At 41.4% G+C, this 20330-nt stretch overlaps 10 protein-coding genes across 10 annotated transcripts; 4 read left to right on the top strand and 6 right to left on the bottom strand.

Moving 5' to 3' along the window:
* Positions 1-647: 647 nt before the first annotated feature.
* On the top strand, positions 648-2282 carry DMA2 (ubiquitin-conjugating protein DMA2; the record flags this gene model as incomplete). The annotated part of the gene is made up of 1 exon (XM_022820900.1): positions 648-2282. One exon carries the CDS (start codon positions 648-650, stop codon positions 2280-2282), a length of 1635 nt encoding a protein of 544 aa, XP_022677317.1.
* A 326-nt stretch (positions 2283-2608) lies between these two features.
* KLMA_60241 (uncharacterized protein) lies at positions 2609-4582 on the bottom strand (the record flags this gene model as incomplete). The annotated part of the gene is made up of 1 exon (XM_022820899.1): positions 2609-4582. The coding sequence occupies one exon, from the start codon at positions 4580-4582 to the stop codon at positions 2609-2611; it is 1974 nt and encodes a 657-aa protein (XP_022677316.1).
* A 553-nt stretch (positions 4583-5135) lies between these two features.
* On the bottom strand, positions 5136-7028 carry BZZ1 (Bzz1p; the record flags this gene model as incomplete). Its single annotated transcript, XM_022820898.1, has 1 exon — positions 5136-7028. One exon carries the CDS (start codon positions 7026-7028, stop codon positions 5136-5138), a length of 1893 nt encoding a protein of 630 aa, XP_022677315.1.
* A 287-nt stretch (positions 7029-7315) lies between these two features.
* TRS33 (Trs33p) lies at positions 7316-8128 on the top strand (the record flags this gene model as incomplete). Its single annotated transcript, XM_022820897.1, has 1 exon — positions 7316-8128. The coding sequence occupies one exon, from the start codon at positions 7316-7318 to the stop codon at positions 8126-8128; it is 813 nt and encodes a 270-aa protein (XP_022677314.1).
* Positions 8129-8287: 159 nt separating this feature from the next.
* On the bottom strand, positions 8288-9121 carry CIM1 (mitochondrial HMG-box protein CIM1; the record flags this gene model as incomplete). Its single annotated transcript, XM_022820896.1, has 1 exon — positions 8288-9121. One exon carries the CDS (start codon positions 9119-9121, stop codon positions 8288-8290), a length of 834 nt encoding a protein of 277 aa, XP_022677313.1.
* Positions 9122-9750: 629 nt separating this feature from the next.
* AZF1 (Azf1p) lies at positions 9751-12240 on the bottom strand (the record flags this gene model as incomplete). The annotated part of the gene is made up of 1 exon (XM_022820894.1): positions 9751-12240. One exon carries the CDS (start codon positions 12238-12240, stop codon positions 9751-9753), a length of 2490 nt encoding a protein of 829 aa, XP_022677312.1.
* Positions 12241-13218: 978 nt separating this feature from the next.
* On the top strand, positions 13219-13602 carry RPC19 (DNA-directed RNA polymerase core subunit RPC19; the record flags this gene model as incomplete). Its single annotated transcript, XM_022820893.1, has 1 exon — positions 13219-13602. The coding sequence occupies one exon, from the start codon at positions 13219-13221 to the stop codon at positions 13600-13602; it is 384 nt and encodes a 127-aa protein (XP_022677311.1).
* Positions 13603-14133: 531 nt separating this feature from the next.
* DBP2 (DEAD-box ATP-dependent RNA helicase DBP2) lies at positions 14134-16943 on the top strand (the record flags this gene model as incomplete). The annotated part of the gene is made up of 2 exons (XM_022820892.1): positions 14134-15409; positions 16585-16943. The coding sequence occupies 2 exons, from the start codon at positions 14134-14136 to the stop codon at positions 16941-16943; spliced, it is 1635 nt and encodes a 544-aa protein (XP_022677310.1).
* Positions 16944-17132: 189 nt separating this feature from the next.
* Positions 17133-18992, bottom strand: CEX1 (COPI-interacting protein CEX1; the record flags this gene model as incomplete). Its single annotated transcript, XM_022820891.1, has 1 exon — positions 17133-18992. One exon carries the CDS (start codon positions 18990-18992, stop codon positions 17133-17135), a length of 1860 nt encoding a protein of 619 aa, XP_022677309.1.
* A 786-nt stretch (positions 18993-19778) lies between these two features.
* CYB5 (Cyb5p) lies at positions 19779-20147 on the bottom strand (the record flags this gene model as incomplete). The annotated part of the gene is made up of 1 exon (XM_022820890.1): positions 19779-20147. The coding sequence occupies one exon, from the start codon at positions 20145-20147 to the stop codon at positions 19779-19781; it is 369 nt and encodes a 122-aa protein (XP_022677308.1).
* Positions 20148-20330: the final 183 nt, after the last annotated feature.

The following is a 20330-nucleotide window of genomic DNA, read 5'->3' as shown; positions in this document are numbered from 1 at the left end:
CTGCTGGCAATACACACCGAAGAATAATTGCTGTCGCCCAAAAACACGTGCTTCATATTGGAAAAGGGTAAAACAATAATAATGATAATAATTAAGAAAGAAAGAAAAAAAGAAGCCTTGAACAGCCAATAGCCGTTCCGCGCGGGCGGCATCTACGTAGTTCAGTCGCAGTATATGTGTCCCAAGATTAATCTAATCTACTCTGTGGCCTCTAAAACGCCGTTTTAAAGCCCTACGCGCGGACGCTACACCTTGCAGTTCCATATAGCACAGTAATATTCAGGGATTTTCTCAATTTTTGTCCTGGAGCATTGGAAAATCCTGAAAAAAACGAAATTTGGTGATAAATTGAAAAAGTGACTTGTTGCAACTTTTGTACTCTTGAAGGATAGAGTGGTTTGATAAAAGAGAAATTAGGTGATGGGGATAGAGAAGGACAGGGAGCCTTTTGTGGAGCATCTAGGGATATCATTCGGTGCTAAATAGGTAAAATATTGTTCAGGTTGAAGAACTGGGGACTTAGAGGGAAATTTAAGTGAGAAATAGAGAGAGTTTTTAGTTTTGATTCTGGATAGGATTTTGGAAATTGTTTTGTGTTAGAGCAGCAGAGCGACAGAAGAGTAGCTAGAGGATTGAATTGGAGGAAGATGGCAGGTACGGGCGTTAATGATAATGTTAATGGTGCCGGGTGGAGACGTGGGTCTGGTCTTGGGACGATTTTGAGTACGTTTGGGATTCGGCAAGGAGCGTCTGGGAGCGGAGGAGTGAGTTCTGGGACGGATAATGGGATGATGGAGGTGAGTGGGCGGGCCATGCCGATTGACATTGGGCGGGAGCGTTCGCAGGCGCGGGATATAAATTCTGATGCGTCTATGACAGTGCCTGGAGCAGCTGGCGGTGGTGTCAACAACGAGAATAATCATAATAATAATAATAACAATAACAGTAACACTAATACTACACACACTAATAATACTAATACACACACTAATAATAATGTCAATATTAACAATAACAACACGCATATCAGTAACAACATTTTGGGAACCACGCCACTGGACTATTCAGAACATCCAGCGCATGGTGGGCCATCTTCAGTGCCTGGGGGCCCCCAGAATACAGAGTTGTCATCCAGTCATTTGCCGATAAACCTCGTGTTGGGCCAGATCGATACAAATGGCAGCACTTCTAACAGTCAGCTCGACCAGATGCCGCTAACTTCACCGCCCATTCAGGCTAGTGGCATGCAGAATGGACATTTTTTGAAAAATGTCCACCATTTCATATACCCAGCAGTGCGGCCCGCAGCGGCACCAGCTTTGCACTTAGACTTCCCAAACGATTGGCCCAAGCCGGAGCCCGTAGAGGATGAGACAGTGAGGTTACGTAAGGATAAGAACGGGTTGTTCACATTGAGACTAACTGCGTTTATAGATAATCCGACGGCGGGCGTCCCGGGCTTTTACTTTGATCCAATAGTAAGAACTGCTGGTCCAGGTTCACAGTTGGTCATCGGAAGGTACACAGAGAAAGTTAGAGAAGCTATTTCCACTATCCCAGAAGCGTTCCATCCAGCAGTCTTCAAAAGCAAAGTCGTGTCTAGAACACACGGCGTTTTCAAAGTGGACGATAGGGGAAACTGGTTCGTTAAAGACGTGAAGTCTTCCTCAGGTACCTTCCTAAACCACCACCGCTTGTCGCCAGCTTCAACAATGTCCAAGGACTACTTGCTAAAAGATGGTGATATTTTACAACTCGGTTTGAATTTCCGTGGTGGAGCTGAAGAGATTTACAGATGCGTGAAGATGAGGGTAGAACTCAATAAGTCATGGAGAAAAAAGGCAAACGCTTTCAACAAAGAAGCGATTCAGAAACTAAAAGAATTGCAGAAAATGGCTACTGGTACAGAGTTCGAAGATTGTTCGATCTGCTTGTCCAAAATTAAGCCGTTCCAAGCCGTATTCATCGCCCCTTGCTCCCACAGTTGGCATTATCAATGTGTTCGTCGTCTTGTTTCAAGTACGTACCCTCAATTTGTTTGCCCAAACTGTAGAGCAATTTGCGATTTAGAAGCAGACTTGGATAGCGAAGGTGAGGACGATGACGAGTTTGTCGATGATGACGTGTATATTCCAAATGAACCTTGTGATCATAGTGGAGGGATATCTTCAGGGAACGATGATAGTGAAGCCTCTATTCCAAATGGAAATCATGTCAGATCAGCCACTCCAGGACTTGATGAAGATTTTCTAGAAGAAGAAGATATACAAATGATGAACTAATTTCAATATTTTTATTTTTATTATTATTATTATCATTATTATTATCATTATTTTCTTGTTTATTATATCCATGTTTTCCCATATTATTTGTTCCTTTTTGCTTCTTACACAACGACTCAGATATTTCATTCCTCTTCTTCACTTATAATAAATGCACCTCTACCTTTTTTTTTTTTTTCCTTCCGTCTTGTCGAATATACAAGTCGCGCTTACCACACATAGAAGAAGTTTTCACACGGATCCTAATACTACTTTTCTTGTACAGTATTTATGAATATATTCTAATTTATAGCTATATAAAAAATAATTTGTATATATTCTAATTCTCAATATCTGTCTTTTTCATCGATTAATCTTAAGAGAACGTCTTGGGCTTGTTGTTTACCTAAGCCATATTTGTAAATTTGATGGCCACCATCAACAATCTTCCACTCTTGAGTCTTAGTTGAAATTTTTGATAGTTCTCTTTGCCAGTTGCCCCATTGTGGAGACTTTTTGATCAATTCGTTGCTACTGATGACACTCATTTTAACTTCTTTCAAATTATCCAGAGAGTTAAGGACATCTTTATAACTCAACAAAGAACTTGTCACACTTTCCAAGAATTTAATCCTCAAGTACTTCCCTTGATATATCATATCACGGCCATAAATTCTTTCCTTCGAACCGTGATGCGCCAGCATCCATGAAGTTTGTAATTTTATGTTAAATGTCGATAGAATACCCTTCCACCAGATAACAAATCCATTATGCCTATTAATTTCATCTGGTAGTCTTCCGTGGTCTTCTGGATCATCATTGTCATCTCCTGGTAATAGTCTGGATATGTAATTCTTTAATAATAAATCTGGATGCCATGATTCCACCAATAGCATGCTATCCACAAGATCAATATTTTTTGCAGTGAACACCTGGGTGAATAGACCACCTAGGTCGTATCCAACAGTGGTAAATGGGCCCTTGATATTGGCCTCTTTTAAAAGCACATGTTTCAAAGCATCCGCCATCATCGAGATTGAGATTGGAGCTGGTGGAGAATCGGATAGACCGTAGCCAGGCCTTTCATACGTACAGTATCTCTGTACTCTGTTCAAATGATACAACTCTTGAATCCAGGTCGCAGATAAAAAGGCAGTGTCAGCACCACCATGTTCGAATAAAACGATAGGTTGCTTATTCTCGTCATCATCTCCTTCACCGAATACATCTCCGTAGCACTTGAGATGGATCTGGTAATTGTGGTCTGGACCAGCCCAATGAAAGGCATCATAGCTAGCCGCATTAGCTTCTGTGGAAACTTTGGCCTGTGTGACTTGCCTTGATGTCAAAAAGCAGTCAAGAGTAAATAAAATATTGTTCAATGTGAACAAGATGAAATACAGCAGAAGAATCACTTTAACTGTAGTTCTGAACCCAATACTTACCCATTCTGTTAATGTATGGCGACTGGTTTCCTTCTTATGCGCTGGATCATTCAGGTCGTCATTATCTGCTTCAGCATCTGCATAATTATTTGGATGGAATTTCTTATTGAAGTCGCAAAGATACTGGTCCATTATCGCACTCACCCCAAAGGAGACAGCTGCCCACAAGAAGGTGCAAATCCCAAGCAACCCCAATCTTTGACGAATATATCCTACAAGTAGGTTTATTCCTAAGTTGAATAACGTTAATCCACAGAGAATAACGTTCAAGTACTTATCTAAGCTTGAGTGCAGCCCCACCTTGTTAAACCATAACGTTAAACTATTGGCTATAATTGACACGAAAATGAGGGTTAAGTCCTGGAAACTGGTTATTCTATTACGCAAGAAGTTCATATTAAAGAAGAAATCACTGATAAATGTTGTCACTAACCATAGGGTGTTGATAAACACCATAATGTTTAGAAGCGTCTTCGATTTGTGAATGAACCTTCTATAATCCCTCCTCACGCTATACAAGAGATCACTGGGATCCCTAGGAAGCATGGAATCATCGTCAGAGTAATGTACATCATCATTTCTGCTCCCATTAACGTTGTTCACAGGTTCCGGAGCCACAACGCCCAAAGTACGGTGCGATGACTTACCACCACCTCTAGCTAACAACGGTTCATTCTCAGTGCTCTCTCTAGATTCATCATTGCTGCTGTACTTGCCTGGAAATGGCACTGGTGAAATCTCTCTCGTAGCCGTCACTGCACGAGTTCCTGCTTCATCTGTTTCACCCTGCATCACGATATTCCCGGACTTTGTAGACGACTTTAAGGACCTATTACTCGTCACTACTGAATTATTGCACTCTGAAGCCTTATCCATGCAGAAAAAAAACAACTAAAGTGAACCTCTCTAAATACCAGGCTTTGCCTTGCGTTATTTCTTTCACTACTATCCTGAATATGGCTGATTCACGTTTTATTCACCATTAGCAAAACTTCACATCCACAACCTATAGTGAATTATGCCATATGAACCTTAATTTTGTCTTTCCAGCTTTTTTAAAGGGTTAAACCTGTAAGGGACCACATTTCCTAGATTACGTATGTGGTGTACGTATATAGTCATGATGGAAAGCACGAGTCGTGGGGAATTGGCCAACCTAAGTGCTTCTTTGCAGTTGATATATGGTCCATATCTCGAATCCACTGTTGTGATCACTACTCATGGGTTGGTAGTGTCCTACTGCTGGCTTTTCCTTTCACTTAAAAAATGTCGTCAATAGAGAGTATATAGTATAATATATCAATCAATCAACCAACCATTATTATATCATCATCATACATGAACAGGGATATATATAAATGTATATATATATATATATATATATATATATATATATACTTATATGTTTGTGCCTATCATTGAAGCCTCATCACGTACAATAGGCGGTTGGGAAAAGTCCACGTTGGCCATTCAGTTCTCCATAAGTCCATCCATTTCCTTCGTCTGCCTTTAATACTTTGACTTTATCACCAACAGAGAGAGAAAGCTCATCTGCACCTTGCGACTGGTAGGCATATGCAGCTGTCATGGTCTTGTGTGAGCTTTTTCTTGGCTGAGGAGCCTTTGGTGGTGCTCGTCTAGATGAAGAGCCCGATTGTACTTCTATGTATGATTGAGGCACTAGGCCCTGTTCGCCTGAATCGAGTCTAATGAGGGACCATCCATTTCCAGCATCTTTGTTCACTACTGTCACAATTGCACCGCTAGTGACAGACACCTCATCTGTATCGCCCTTTTCGTAGGTGTATAAAACTTTGCCCTTGACTGCGTTCCCGGAGCCCGCACTGTGGCTATGGGAGGAAGAGGGTGTGGTAATGGTAGACACATTGTCATCGTTATCTACCACAGATGCTGATCCAGCGCCGCCATGGGATGTGGAACCATGTCCGTTCCTTTTGAACACTGAGAATCGGTTTGAATTTTTGGATTTATGGGTCTCTTCAGATACCATCGATGCGGCATCTGAGGCAGCAGCGATATTATTGCTGGTGGATTTCTTGAACAAACCAAAGAGACCATTTTTCTTTTCTGTTTTCGACAAGTCGACGTCGGATATATCCAAGACTGATTCATCTTGGACGTTATTCTGAATACTCTCCACTTCGACTTCGGATTCAAGCTTCTTGTTTTCTAAAGCGGTGAATTTCTGCACAGCAATTATGTATTCCTTTAGAGTGTCCTGCAACTTCATTGGATCAAATGAGTCTTTGCTCTTCATCTCACTCTTTGCCGTGTGTAATTTACCCAAGGCAACCTTTTCCGACTCGGTAAGACTGTGTGATTCTTCCAACTGTTGCTGAGCTTTTGCCAATCTCAATCTCAAGTCTTGCAACTCAGCTTGGGATTTGATTACAAAGTGCTCATCATCATGCCATACGCTTGATGGTTCGTAAAGGAAATCCTTTGGTTCGTTCCAATTCTTGATATTGTGCTTGATGAACATGGAAGAATCCAAGTGTGGCTTATTCTTGACAATCACCGAGTCAACGGCATCGAGTCTCGTTTCAACCCTCTTGTGGAAGTCTCTTTCCAGATCCCCGGCCTTTTTCCAGATTAGATTGATCATCGCAACTCGAGATTCGTTCAAGTCCTGTAAGATATCTAAAATCTCTGGAACGTCTTGGAAATAGTATTTGTCCTTCACTCTATTCGCCTGGTTAATTTTGACCAAATACTGGTTCTTACAGATGTTCATTTCGTGCTCCTTTTCTGAAAGTTTCTTCTGCGCCTTTTCCGAGCTGTATTTGGCACTCTTGGATCTCATCGTCTCCATAGCCTGGCATGCATCATAATATTTCTTCTTCGCTTTCTCCAAGTTGTTATAACATGTATCCTTACGATCTACAACTTCCTGATTCAAACGCTCAGCTTTCGAAAATAGCATCTCACAGCGCACAGTCAAAGTCCTCAATTGCTCGCAAATATAGATAGTTATATCATTGGCGAATTTATCATGATCTTTAGCCATCAATTCACTTTGCGTTAAAACCTCATTCCATGTCACTTGAGAAGCACTCTCAAGAGATCCAGGAGTGATTGCTGGTGTATTTCCTACAGACAGCGCAACAGTTTCAGCACTCTTCTTAGAGAAGTACTCTTTCGTTAATTGACTGAGTTTCTCGCTGTACTCCTTTTCCAACTTCGCTCTCTCACGATAAAAGGATCCGACTGTGGAAAGCCACTTTATGTTGTTTTGCACCCACTTTTGCGTCTCCTCGTAACCATCTTTAATTTCATTACCAATTGATATACTCTCACTCATCTTGGGTAGCGCCCTTGGCCTTTGATGAACATCTTCTTTTTATCTTTTTAACCAAAACCTGATAGTTTCTCCTATGTTAATATGGAAACTTTCACCAGATTTTAAGATCAAAGTCCTTTATTGAAACATTTAATAAAGATTCATCATCATTATATCAAAGAAAAAAGCCAATATGAGAAAAGAAGACATCTGAAGCCCTACAGAACCCTGGAGTGTGGAAGAATTGCTTTGAAATCTATAGATTTTGTTGCAAAGCACGTTAAGAAGGAAAATAGTGGTAATCGGTAATGTCATCTGCTAATACACACCATGATGCGTCAGAGTCTCCAGAACAAATAGAGAGACGGAGAATAATAGAGCAATTCTTACTGTTCCAAGAATCTTTGCCCAAAGTCAATGTGCTATCCTATCAATGGCTTTTGAATGAGATGATCCCTATGTCCATGGCTGTGGAGCACAATTTGGGGAGCATGGATGATAGCTCTAGTACAAGTTCTCAAGAGGAAGAGGACCGGGCAGAAGCTCTAGCTGATGATGTGAGCAAAGTGTCGCTAAACAAAGTGGATTATGTTCCATCCCATAAACTGATACAAGAGCTATATAATGCGAATGATGAGCAACGGGAAAGGGTTTATGAACGACTATTCAAGATTGGGAAAGGGATTGGGAGTAAAATTACAGAGCTTCTCATATTCAGCAATAATCCAAACCTTTCGTTCAGTCATATGGATACACTTGGCATGGTACGGTTCATTTGCAAGGAGGTCTGGAAGCTACTATATGGGAAACAGATAGATAACCTAAAGACGAACCATCGTGGTGTCTTTTACCTCTTTGACTACGAGTTCGAGCCTATTCAAAACTTCTCTATTGATGATGATGAAGAAAAGTTGTTGAAGATGGTGGCACCTTATGTGCAGGTACCATTGGGGGTTATCTCTGGTATTTTGACTTCTTTGGGAGTGCCAGAAGATGAACTCTCTGTATCATTCTCATACACAGATATTCCGGATAATAAGAAGAAGCCATTGGGTCAGTTCCCAAAGGGTTTGAACTTCAATATCCAAATAAACCAGTTCCAACAGAATCCAGACGCGTAATTGGTTATATCTACATGTATATTTATAGTTAATATATGCAGTTAATCTTGTTATGATACATCATCGTATAGGTGTATATAAGTGTATGTGTATTTACATGTATACATGTGTCATGTGGTTTTCTTTTCGAATATAAAGCTTGATATCAGGTAGTGTATTTCAATCCTTCTTGTGGCTCATGTGGAGGAAAGGTATCAGCAAGCCGTTGTCCAGAACTTTTTTCCTTTCCAGATTGTGGTAAGAAAGCGAATGTGAGAGTGTTTTGAAGGACTCTTCAGAGACGGATTCATCGAGCAACTTCGTGAGTGTCCTCAACTCCTTTCTTTCCACCTGCATCCGGAGGTCGAAAAGCCTCTTACGTCTTTGCACTTCCTCGTGAAGCAATTGTTTTTCTTCTTCGGTTACTGATTTCCTCCATTCTTCCTTGCAGGATTTACACATCTCCTGGTACCTAAAATGAGCGTTAAATGCCGTGCTATTGTTAGGATACGGTTGTCTCGGTTGAATCCTTACCAGTGGTTTATTTTTTGCCAAATATGTAGTCCGTTGGTACCGCTGATCCAAAGATGATGCTGATCCTTGCGAGCATCTTTCCTTTGGCTCTAGCATTTGATAAAACCTCACCTTAAATCTTTTCCTGAATAAAAGGTAACTACTTGTGATGGGGCGTGGAATCGTAAGGTACCTGGCTAATTCCTCATTGCGAAGCTTATTGAAATCTACTGCACTGAACTTGAAGAACAACGTGTGATATACCCTCTTTTTAGTTAATGACAGTGATTTCCACTCATTTTTTATTCGTTTAACGAAAGAAATATTATGCTTCAGGTCACCTACATCTCCATATACATTTAACTGATCGATTTGAAGCTGTAAGTAGTATTGGAAAACGTCCAGCGGTCTCTGATCAAGCTTCTGGAATGACTTCTTGTTGCTCACCTGCAAAACAGAGAATCTTGCGGGAAGAGTCAATGTTGGGAACAGCTTCAACATGACTTAAGGTTGTATGATTTTCAACTGTTGGCAGCTTGAAACAACACAGCTGAAGAAAAAAAACTAGTTGACAAACGTATTATATCGAAGTATGCAATTGAAGAATACCTTTATATTACATTATTCTATGCCTTAAAGAGCATGCGCTGCTCTTTTTTTTTTTTTTCTACTGCTGATCTTTTATTTACATTACACGAAATAAAAGGGTAACGCGTTAATATAAAAAAAAAGGTTTTGATTGGAAAAGAAACCGTTAACAGTAAATTGAGTATATAGATGTTATTAAGTGTTACAATATTACAATGAGATGTAGTGAGTAGCAGTAGGATGCTTGGCTCTTGTATGTGTTTACGTGTATGTTTTTTTTAATAACTTAGAGCTTTGTTAAAGCTAAGCATATGAAAGAGTGACAAAAAAACCGAAAAGAGTCCATATCCAACGGGAGACATAAAAGGAATGAGAAGAAACGAAAAAAAAAAAAAGAGTATATATGTATAATGTGTGTGTGAATCTCTCCGGTGTCCATTTTTTAGTTGATTATGTTGTGTTGAACAAATGCCAAGCTTGAGATAGGGAACATGGAAATGTGTGTTGTATGCAAATGAAAAAGGAGTTTACAGGGTGTGGACTTACCTTATAAAGTTGACGTCTTTAAATTGGACTTTTTCCTTCTGCGAGGGTTCTTTGTTAGGATTTCTGCTTCCCAAGGCAATCGTTCCTGTTGCAGCATATGCAGCGTCGTCAAGTTGGGCTTCTCCTTCTGGGAAAGAGAATTGGTTGTTCTTATCAGCAATAGAAGAGTTTGACGCAGTTTCGTAAGCCATTGGAGAAGGTTGTTTGGACTGGGTCAGTGATCCCAAGGCCTTGGCTGCAACTCTGACGCTTGGATCATCCAACTGGCGGTGTTTGTCGAAAGCATTCAGCGGAACAATGTTCTGGTTACCTTTACCTCTACCCTTAATACCACGGTTACTGTTTCTGTAAATTGATGCGAAGTAGTCGAGTAGTTCACGTTCCTTTTGAGATATGTTTTCATTTGGATCCATCTCTGCGAGTCTTTGGGTCAACCTATTTAATGTTTGTAGATGGAACCTGTTTTGGTGCGCCTTCATGTTACCCAACTGGGTGAAAGTCTTGTTACAGTCATCCAATTTGCACTGGAATGGTTTCAGGTTGTCGTGTGTCAGCTTATGTGCAGCCAAGTTACCTTTACGGCTGAACTTCCTGCCACATCTTTCACACTCGTACGGTTTCTCACCAGTGTGTAAACGGATGTGTGTTCTCAAGTTACCACCTTGAGTGAAACGTTTCCCGCAAAAGTCACACGAGAAAGGTTTATAACCGATGTGCGATCTGACATGCACTTCCAAGTGGGTAGACTGTGTGAAATACTTGTGACAATAAGGACATTGGAACTGTTTCACACCTTTGGATTTTGGTTTTTCTACACCACCGACAAGCTGCGATAGAGGTGGGATGATCGATGGTGCGGACTCTAGCAACAAAGACCCATCTGCAGAACGAGGCACCTTGTCTGTGACACCATTCTTACGTGCCTGGATAACCAACATCAATTGATCGACCTTAGTAGCACCTAGCAATGGTTTTGAGTCCTCGATTGGATTGATGGAAGGATTCAACGAGGGGTTTATTGCAGGGTTCAACGAAGTCATGCCACCCATTTGAGCCCCGGCTCCGGCACCAGCCTGTAGCTGTGCTTGGTTGAGCATATGAGGCTGTTGCATACCTACTTGTTGTTGTTGTTGCTGCTGTTGCTGCTGTTGTTGTTGTTGATGCTGTTGTTGTTGATGATGATGATCTAGCGAATCATCAGTGCCGTCGTCCTTCTTTGAACCCTGGCCACCCTTCTTCTTACCCTTTGCGCTAGACTTTTGCTTCTTCTTTGGTGGAGTTTTATCCATCTTGACTGAGTCCACAAGAGACGACAAGTGCTTGTGTAGTCTTGTCTCCACGTCTTCCTCGTCATCGTTATCGACCATATGGTGGTCAATTGGACTTAGAGAGCCGTCATTGAGCCTCTTTGGTGGAGCAGGCATGTAGTTTGAATTATCTAGCGTAGCTCTCACAGATGAGTCCCTTCTCTTGAACTGGAAGTCTGCGAAATCCTCTGGGTTGAACTTGATGGAGTTCTTCCTCGAAAGCGGACCTTGGAAAAATGGTACTTCCATATCGTCAGTAGGTCCACCGGGCCCACCAACAGCCTGGTGGTTGGTACCGTTTCCGTTAGGTTTGATTAGAGGAGGTTTCATCGCGATAGAGTTACGTTTGCCCGTGGTGAAGAAGTCGAGATCAGCGTCCGTTGGTGGGAAATAGATTGAGTTTCTTTTCGATGAGGGACCGGATACTTGGCCCTGAACCTGGCCCTGGCCGTTACCAGTACCCTGGTTCTGGCCTACTACTTGATTTTGATTTTGGCCCGAGTTCTGACCCGAAGATGTTTGATTCTGGTTCTTGCCCTGTTTACCTTGTCCCTGGTTCGCGTTCTGGTTTGCAGATTGGCCTTGTCCTTGACCTTGACCTGGACCTGGACCTGAAGCCTGTCGTCCGCCTTGCTGGCCCTGTAACTGACCCTGACCCTGGCCCTGGCCCTGGCCTTGACCTTGTCCTTTCGTGAAACTCGACGTGTTAAACTTCGGCATGAACGGCTCCAATTGCTCAGACTGCCTCCTGGTCGTAGTGAAAGCCACATCATTCTGCGGATGAGGAACCGGCGCATTCCACAAGTTGTTCACAATCGAAAACCCCCTGCTATATGGCAATTCCTGTCCAGCAACACCCATCTGCGAAGTAGACCCACGCGTGTCCGATTGGTTGTCAATGTTCAAAAATGACGAAATAGAACTATCCGTCGACAACCTCGGTTGGTTGAAATTCGTGTACATCGAAATAGAGTCCTGTCTCTGGCTCTGTCCGGGCCCTTGATTATTCGCGTTCTGGTTCTGTCCTTGATTTTGTCCTTGATTCTGTCCTTGATTCTGATTCTGAAGTGGAACACCCACATTCACAGGTTGCCCCTGAGGAGGTGGCATCTTATCCTTCTCACCAGAATCCTCTGGCCGTTGCGACCCTCCGTTATTCTGTCCGTTCGAGCTATCCATTGTTTGTTCTAGCCTCGCCCTTATACAATTGGTATTGATATTGATATTGGTATTACAATTATTATTAATATTATTGTTATTGTTATTCCTTGGTGTTTCGAAAAATACGTGTTTGTCTCAATAATGGATACAATAATCAATAATCTAACTAACTCCACAACTCAGCTGCTAACCACACTTCTCGTGTTTTGGTGTTTGGTGTATCTGATACTCTTTGTTGCTTTTGTTGCTTTTGTTGCTTTTGTTTGTTTTGATTAATTATACTATGTATGAAAGCTATGTCAAGAGTAACGGTTAGAAAACAGAAAGCGGAAAAAAGAAAAAACTTTTTTTCTTTGTTTTTTATATGATTTTGGGATTCGGAGAGAATTTGAGGGGAGCGAGAATGGGGGGAGGGAGAGGAGGGGGGCAAGCGCAAGCGGGCGCCAGGAGGGAGGATGGAGGGGCGGGTAACGGGGGGACAAGGTGGTGGTGGGTTTTTGGCGTGGGATAAGCCTGGGGGGAGGCTTCAACTATGCCAGGCTACCTTGTGGTATCCTGGGATATCCTGGGATATCCCAGGATATGCTGGGCCGGGCATTTGCGCTCCGGGTGAAGCCTGTTAGCTTCCATGAGGGACGTGGTGCTGTGTGGTGTGATGTGGTGTGTGGGTGTGTGGGTGTGTGTGTTGTATTACACACGGTCATGTGATGGCCAGTATTACCCGGCGGAAAACAACGTGAGTGAGCTTGAACTTCCACTTGAACTTCCACTTGGTTACCCGGCGTCCCCCGGGTAACCGATTTGTTAAACTCTCCCTCCCTCCTAACTAAAGGAAGGAAAAAAAAAAAAAAAAAAAAAAAGAAAATCGCTTTCTCTAAAACTCATCAAAGCTCAGCACAGCTCATCTCATCTCATCTCATCTCATCTCATCTCGTCTCATCTCATCTCGTCTCATCACACAGACTCGTCAATCAATACACCTGGGAATCACCAACCATGGCCGAGATACAAAAAGACACCCCAATTCAAGAGGACGCCGAGATCCAAAAAGATGTCGATATGCAAGAAGACGAACTGGATAGAGAAAAGATCAAGCTTCTCAGCGAGGCCACTTCGGAAGACGGTATGAGCGCGTCGTTCAGAATCACAGATGAGGACCATACTCTCGGTAATGCCCTCCGTTATATGATCATGAAGAACCCAGAAGTCGAGTTCTGCGGGTACTCGATCCCACATCCTTCAGAAAACTTCCTACACATCAGAATCCAAACGTACGGCAAGATGACTGCAGTCGAGGCATTGCACAAGGGTCTTGCTGATCTCATGGACCTGTGCGACGCTGTGGAGGACCGTTTCACCCAAAGGGTGAGGGAGATGTGAATATCTGACTTTATCCTAAATTCAAAAAGGACTTGCAAGGACTTGCTTCTTCCATTACAGTTAGTTAGTTATAGTAGAATGTAGTATAGTAGTGTAAATTGCATGGTATAGTGGTTGAATGAATATGATATAGACGTGCGAGCTAGGGCATGTGGTGGTACATCAAAACCTCCTCCTCCTCCTCTGTTGTCTCGAAATATCAATCACGTGATACATTGTGTAACGGTTACCCTCCTGATGCTCCGCCTTTTAAAAAAAATTTTAACTTTTGTTTCTTTTCTTTCCATAGCTCATCGCCAAATTTCTTTTTTCTTGAATTTTTTTTTTTTTTTTTTTCTTCTTCTTCCTCATCGCTGGTGCTGCGCTCTGTAACAGCTCTAATTTTGTATATAAAGTCTCTAGTATACCAGCATCAATTACAGATCTTATCTCTTGTCCACCACTTTCATCAATATACTGTTTAAGTTTTGGTCTTAAGTATTATTAGGATTTTCCAGTACACAATACAAAAACCATTCACGAACTGCAAAAATGAGTTTTACCGGTGGAAGAGATCATCAATTCAACAGAAACAACATGGGCAACAGCCACGGTGATTACCGTGGCCAAAGAGGCTCCGACAGAAACGGCTACAACAGAGGCGGTGACTTCCGTGGTGGTCGTGGTGGTTTTGGCCGTGGTGGTTCCCGTGATAGCAGAATCGAATTGGTTGCTCCAAACTGGGATGAAGAATTACCAAACTTGCCAGTTTTCGAAAAGAACTTTTACCAAGAACATCCAGACGTTACTAAGATGAGTGATGCCGAAGTAGCTCAGTTCAGAAAGGAAAACGAGATGACCATCACTGGTCACGACGTTCCAAAGCCAATCAGAACTTTTGACGAGGCTGGTTTCCCATCTTATGTTTTGGATGAAGTTAAGCAAGAAGGTTTCGACAAGCCAACCGGTATTCAATGTCAAGGTTGGCCTATGGCTTTGTCTGGTAGAGATATGGTTGGTGTTGCTGCTACCGGTTCTGGTAAGACTCTTTCTTACTGTTTGCCAGGTATCGTTCACATCAACGCACAACCACTATTGTCTCCAGGCGATGGTCCAATTGTGTTGGTGTTGGCTCCAACCAGAGAGTTGGCTGTTCAAATTCAAAAGGAATGTTCCAAGTTTGGTGCTTCTTCAAGAATCAGAAACACTTGTGTTTACGGTGGTGTTCCAAAGTCCCAACAAATCAGAGATTTGCAAAGAGGTGTGGAAATTTTGATTGCCACCCCAGGTAGATTGATTGATATGTTGGAAATTGGTAAGACCAACTTGAAGAGAGTTACTTACTTGGTTTTGGACGAAGCTGACAGAATGTTGGATATGGGTTTCGAACCTCAAATCAGAAAGATTGTCGACCAGATTAGACCTGACAGACAAACTTTGATGTGGTCCGCTACCTGGCCAAAGGAAGTCAAGCAATTGGCTGCCGACTACTTGAACGACCCAATCCAAGTCCAAATCGGTTCCTTGGAATTGGCCGCTTCTCACACCATTACACAAATCGTCGAAGTCGTTACTGATTTCGAAAAGCGTGACAGATTGGCTAAGCATTTGGAAACCGCTTCTCAAGACCAAGAATCTAAGATTATCATTTTCGCTTCAACAAAGAGAACTTGTGATGAAATTACTTCTTACTTGAGAGCTGAGGGCTGGCCAGCTTTGGCTATTCACGGTGACAAGGCCCAGAACGAACGTGACTGGGTCTTGGCCGAATTCAGATCTGGAAGATCTCCTATCATGGTTGCAACTGATGTTGCTGCCAGAGGTATTGGTATGTTTTTTCACTATTTTTCTATTCATTACTAACTACATTTGACACGCTCACGAGCGTTCGCAGAGGAAACAAAGAGAGAGATAGAAGAGGGATTATAACTCGGTGTTACAATCTTCTTCTTCTGTGCTTTTTTTTTTTTTTTTTTTTTACTATCGTTGAATAACACGGATGTTATTCAACTGAGAAGGAAGGAGAAAGATGGTAAGCTGGACTTAGCCATTTTTTTTTCTTCATTCACCAGCGATATCTATCCTCTATGGATCGATTTCGGTGTGGACAAAAGGATCAATGATACTTTTTCGTTCAAAACTTCCGCAATTATTGATTAAAGTTAAAGACTTAACCAGTCTCATGTGATATGGAAAAAAAAAAATAAAATAAAACATCAAGATTTCAAAAATAAAAAAAGCGTAATAGATGTTTACAATGGGATGGGTGTGTGTGAAATTACTCCTATACCGTTGATGTTATGTTATGTTATTGTCGGGGCTCATCCGATGACATTTTATTTTATTTTTTGGTTACTTCAAAATGTTTTTTCGGTTAACTTCTTGTTGAGGCCCTTATGCGTGTGCTGAAAGAAGTTAAAATAAAGCAGAAAAGAATTTTTTTATAATATATTGACATGATTACATGGATTGGTTCAGAAACAATATGATAATAATCATTAATTGCGACTAATAGTAAGTGGAACATGGACATTATTTACAACCCAAAAAATAAGATTGTTCATTATCAACGAAGAAAGAGGATACAAGAAAACAACTGATACACAGACAGTCGCGATGTTACAGGATGTGAATCCCCTGTATACATCGGATTGATAAAATCAAGATATCAGTTGGAAGATTACAATTCTCTTATTAGTTGTTCCATATATTATATGAAGTTAGAAGAAAAAGTATATATGTTTGCAAGCAAGTTTTGCATTCCCTTAAATAAATTTTGTCTCTCACCGAGTATTCTGACATGATGATGCCAACAGGCAGTAGTGTCGTAATAAATCGTTGGATTGAGTCCTTCATTTCGTCTTTTGGCACTTTTTCTTTCTTTCCATGTCCTCCCTCCCCCCTCTCCGTGCGAATGCGTAATGTGCGTGTGTCAGTGTAGTTCGAGCTTGATGCAAGTAACTGATTTACTAACATTATTATTACTTTAAAATTTCTCAACAGACGTTAAGGGTATCAACTACGTCATCAACTATGACATGCCAGGTAACATTGAAGATTATGTTCACAGAATTGGTAGAACTGGTAGAGCTGGTTCTACCGGTACTGCTATTTCCTTCTTCACTGAAGGTAACAAATCACTAGGTACTGCTTTGATCAAGATCATGAGAGAAGCCAAGCAAAACATTCCAGAAGAACTAAGAAGATTCGACAGAGGTTCTTACGGTGCTCATCCAAGATACGGTGGTGGCCGTGGTGGTCGTGGCTTCGGTGGTGGTCGTGGCCGTGGTGGTTACGGCGGTGGTCGTGGTTACGGTGGTGGTCGTGGCCGTGGTGGTTACGGTGGTAACAGATCGTGGTAATCGATCTGTTCATCACAAACACAAGCCCCGCATACACACACACACATACACACAACATCCGAGTAACTTTTATTTGCTCGTAACTCACTCATTAATAAATTCTTATTATTATTGTTTCTATATTATAAATATGTATATTACTATTTCTAACTTCTAATTGATAAACCATTATATCTGCTATAAAAAGACTTACCAATCATCCCCCCAACCATCTTCAACGTCATCGTCTTCAGCTGCTAATGTAGGTGCAATAACCTTAGAAGTGTGCTTGTGAGATGTTCTAATTGAAGAAGCAATACGGGGATGTTGTTGTTGGGAAGTCTTATTGCTCTTGCTCAAGATGGAAGTCCTCTTTACAGGCTTTTTCGATAAAATGGAAGGTTTACTCTCTTCTTTTTTGATTTTAAGTGAATTAGAGGAGGTATTTTTGGTCAATGAATTGTGCTCCAATGGAGTATCGTCTAGTTCATCGTTCCACGATTTTTTTACAGGAACTTTAAAACCGAATGATTTAACTTGTGTGTTGTTGGAACTTTGTTCCTCCGGTTCATCAACATCCCAACTATCATCCAAGTCTGCTATAACATCGTCGTCGAAGGCAGCATTCCAAGGATCAGATTCTTGTACCGGTTCTACCAAATCTGCTGGTGTAGAAGTAGGTGTTGGTGTACTTAATTTAACACTTTGAATAAATCCATTGATTAGCTCACCATCTTCTTCATCATTCATCATCCTATCGAATTCTTCTTCGGGTATATCTTCGGAATCATCGTCATCTGGGAATGAAGCAGATTCTTGTTCCAACTTATCCCAGTACATGTGGAAGACTTTCTTGGCATTTTCCCGCACTTGTTTATTCTTGTCAAGCAAACCAGGCCCAATCACAGTTAGAATACGTTGCGCAATTGTTTCCGCATCAAAGAGATCCAAGGTTGTTTCTAAACCATAAAGAGTTGCAAGTCTGGGTTTCAAATCTGGATCCTTTAAAGATTTGGTGAATGCAGTAGCAAGAATGGTTGACCTGTTGCTAGATTTGTTCAATTTGTGGGCAATTTTCGTTATGATTAATATCGTTAGTGTTCGTATTCCGATATCTTTGTCAACTTGAGTTTTAGCTAACACACGTAGCAAATCATTATTTAGTTGACGTTCAGTGATTTTTCCAATGAGATGAGAGACGTTTTTCAAAGTTTGCAATCTGATCGTTTGGTCGGTATCAGAGAGGCCCTGAATGAAAGGTGGGAATATTTTATCTGCTACCTCTGAAGCAGAGAGCTTCTGTGTAAAGTTTGCGAAATGTAATAGAAGAAGAAATCTCACTTGTCTATCGGCAACATTGAATGATTGAAAGATAATAGGCTTCACCTGTGTTTGGAAAACATTTTCGTCCGCTATAATGGGGCTATCGGAACACGTTAAATGGAAAATCGTCCCCAAAAATGGTACCTGATTCGAAGTGGGTTGGTTCGTGGTGCTGATCATTTGCAAGCATTGAGTTAGCTCAGGTAGAAGGGTATTTTCTAGGAATCCCGGAGTTGGATTCTTGAATGGTTTATCGTCAGCAGAGATTGTTTGTTGAACATTAGAGAGCATCATAACTTTTTCCACTGGGTCCTTAATATAAATCTCTTTCAAGTTATCGTAAATGGATATCAACGGGTTTCCATTATCGTCTCGAAGTTTGGCCACAAACTTCTGAACGGAACCTTGTTGTCCCTTAGCTAGCGCTGCCAGAGTTGGCTTCCAAGATGTTGGAATATTTCCCTGGAAAAGTGTGCTGTACACAGTATACAATTGGGCAGCATCAACGCCCACAGGTGTCGAAACGTTCCCTAGTAGTTCCCAATTATCGTATCCCCTAACTACACCATTGTAGACTTGAAGATTTGATGAGAAGTGTGCGGGATCATTGAAACTGGTCGAGAGTTCCAAACCGTATAAAACCCACTCACCCTTGGTGTTCACGTATATATTCCCAATGGACAATGCCCCAAACAGACATTTTGCTTGTTCATGCAGCACAGTTAACGTCTGTGCAACCTGGTACATACCAAGCTTCAACGAACACTCATTGATCCGATTGTAGTCCAACGACGTGAGTGGTGTGGTTCTTTCTGTAACAATGTATACCTTGTCTGGTGAAAATTCAATCACATCCAGCACCTTCACAAGGCCTGGGAGCTTGAGTACCTTACATTTATGTATGTGGTTTTTCCATAGAAGACTGGGAACATTAGTCGTGTTGTAGGTGTGAATAGTGACAGGTAGAGAGTCGGATTTCCTAGTACCATTTTCTATGGTTCCAAATGGCGTGCTGATAACCGGTTGGCCATCGGTACTAAACGGAAGCTGGAAATTGGAAATTGACTTAAAGATGAAATCCATTGTTTCAGATACTGCTTGTTGGATTAAATTGTCAGTATTTGCTCCTTCCAAACCAGCTCTAACGCGTTTGGTATTGTTGATCACGGTATTAAGGTGACATGGAATCTTTTCAGTAGTTGTGAAACGAAAAGATGAAAGAAAATAAAAAAAAAAAAAACACAGACACAGCAGAGAAATAATGCCAATGCCAATGCCAATGCCAATGCCAATGCCAATGTTAACCTAAGGATACCGCTAAGCATCTTCCCGGAAGAGTGATTGGAATGTAGAAACAATTAAAGAGTGCTCAATTCGAGAAATAATGTACATAGCTTTATAGAGGAGTAGATAATCAATAATGCGAGCAAACAAATGATCAATAAATAATACAAGCACGGGAAGGGAGGGTGTTCAGACCCCTAGCCTGCTAAATGATACATCGCGAGTCGATGCTATGCCTGGATACACTTCTTATTGGTTGAAGTAGTAGAATGCAATGGCCAAAAAGACAACGATCAAGGCAATAATCATAACACCGTTACCTTCGCCACCAGTGGTTGCAGCAGACGATTCAGTGGATTCAACAACGACCTTCTCAGAAGTGGTATCGATGTCACCAATGTACAAAGGTTCTAGTAGCTTAATTGCGTCTTCAGAATGGCCAATGTCATCGAATGGGCCAGTAGCGTCTTGACCACCAAGTTCGATTAGAATTTCATCACCACCTGGATGTTCATCGACAAACTTGGTACAGTCGTAAACCTTACCGTGGATGATCAACCACAAGTCATCGCCAGTCTTGTGTTCGGAAACTTCCTTGTATGTGAATAGTTTAGCCATGTTGTTTTTGTGAAGAGTGTGTGTGTGTGTTGTTAGAAGTTTTCCTATGCTTTGGGATGTCAAAGAGAGAAAAAGTATATTACTATTGACTATTAGAAACTAGTAATGTTCAATATACCAACAACCAAACGTCCTATATATATATTCGTATTAATATTTATATTTATAAGCCTGCATGTGGCG

This window comes from Kluyveromyces marxianus, chromosome 6 (assembly GCF_001417885.1).
Source record: "Kluyveromyces marxianus DMKU3-1042 DNA, complete genome, chromosome 6".
Classification (NCBI taxonomy): domain Eukaryota; kingdom Fungi; phylum Ascomycota; class Saccharomycetes; order Saccharomycetales; family Saccharomycetaceae; genus Kluyveromyces; species Kluyveromyces marxianus.
Note: the sequence above shows the minus strand (reverse complement) of the source record. Positions and strands in the feature narration are given on the sequence as shown.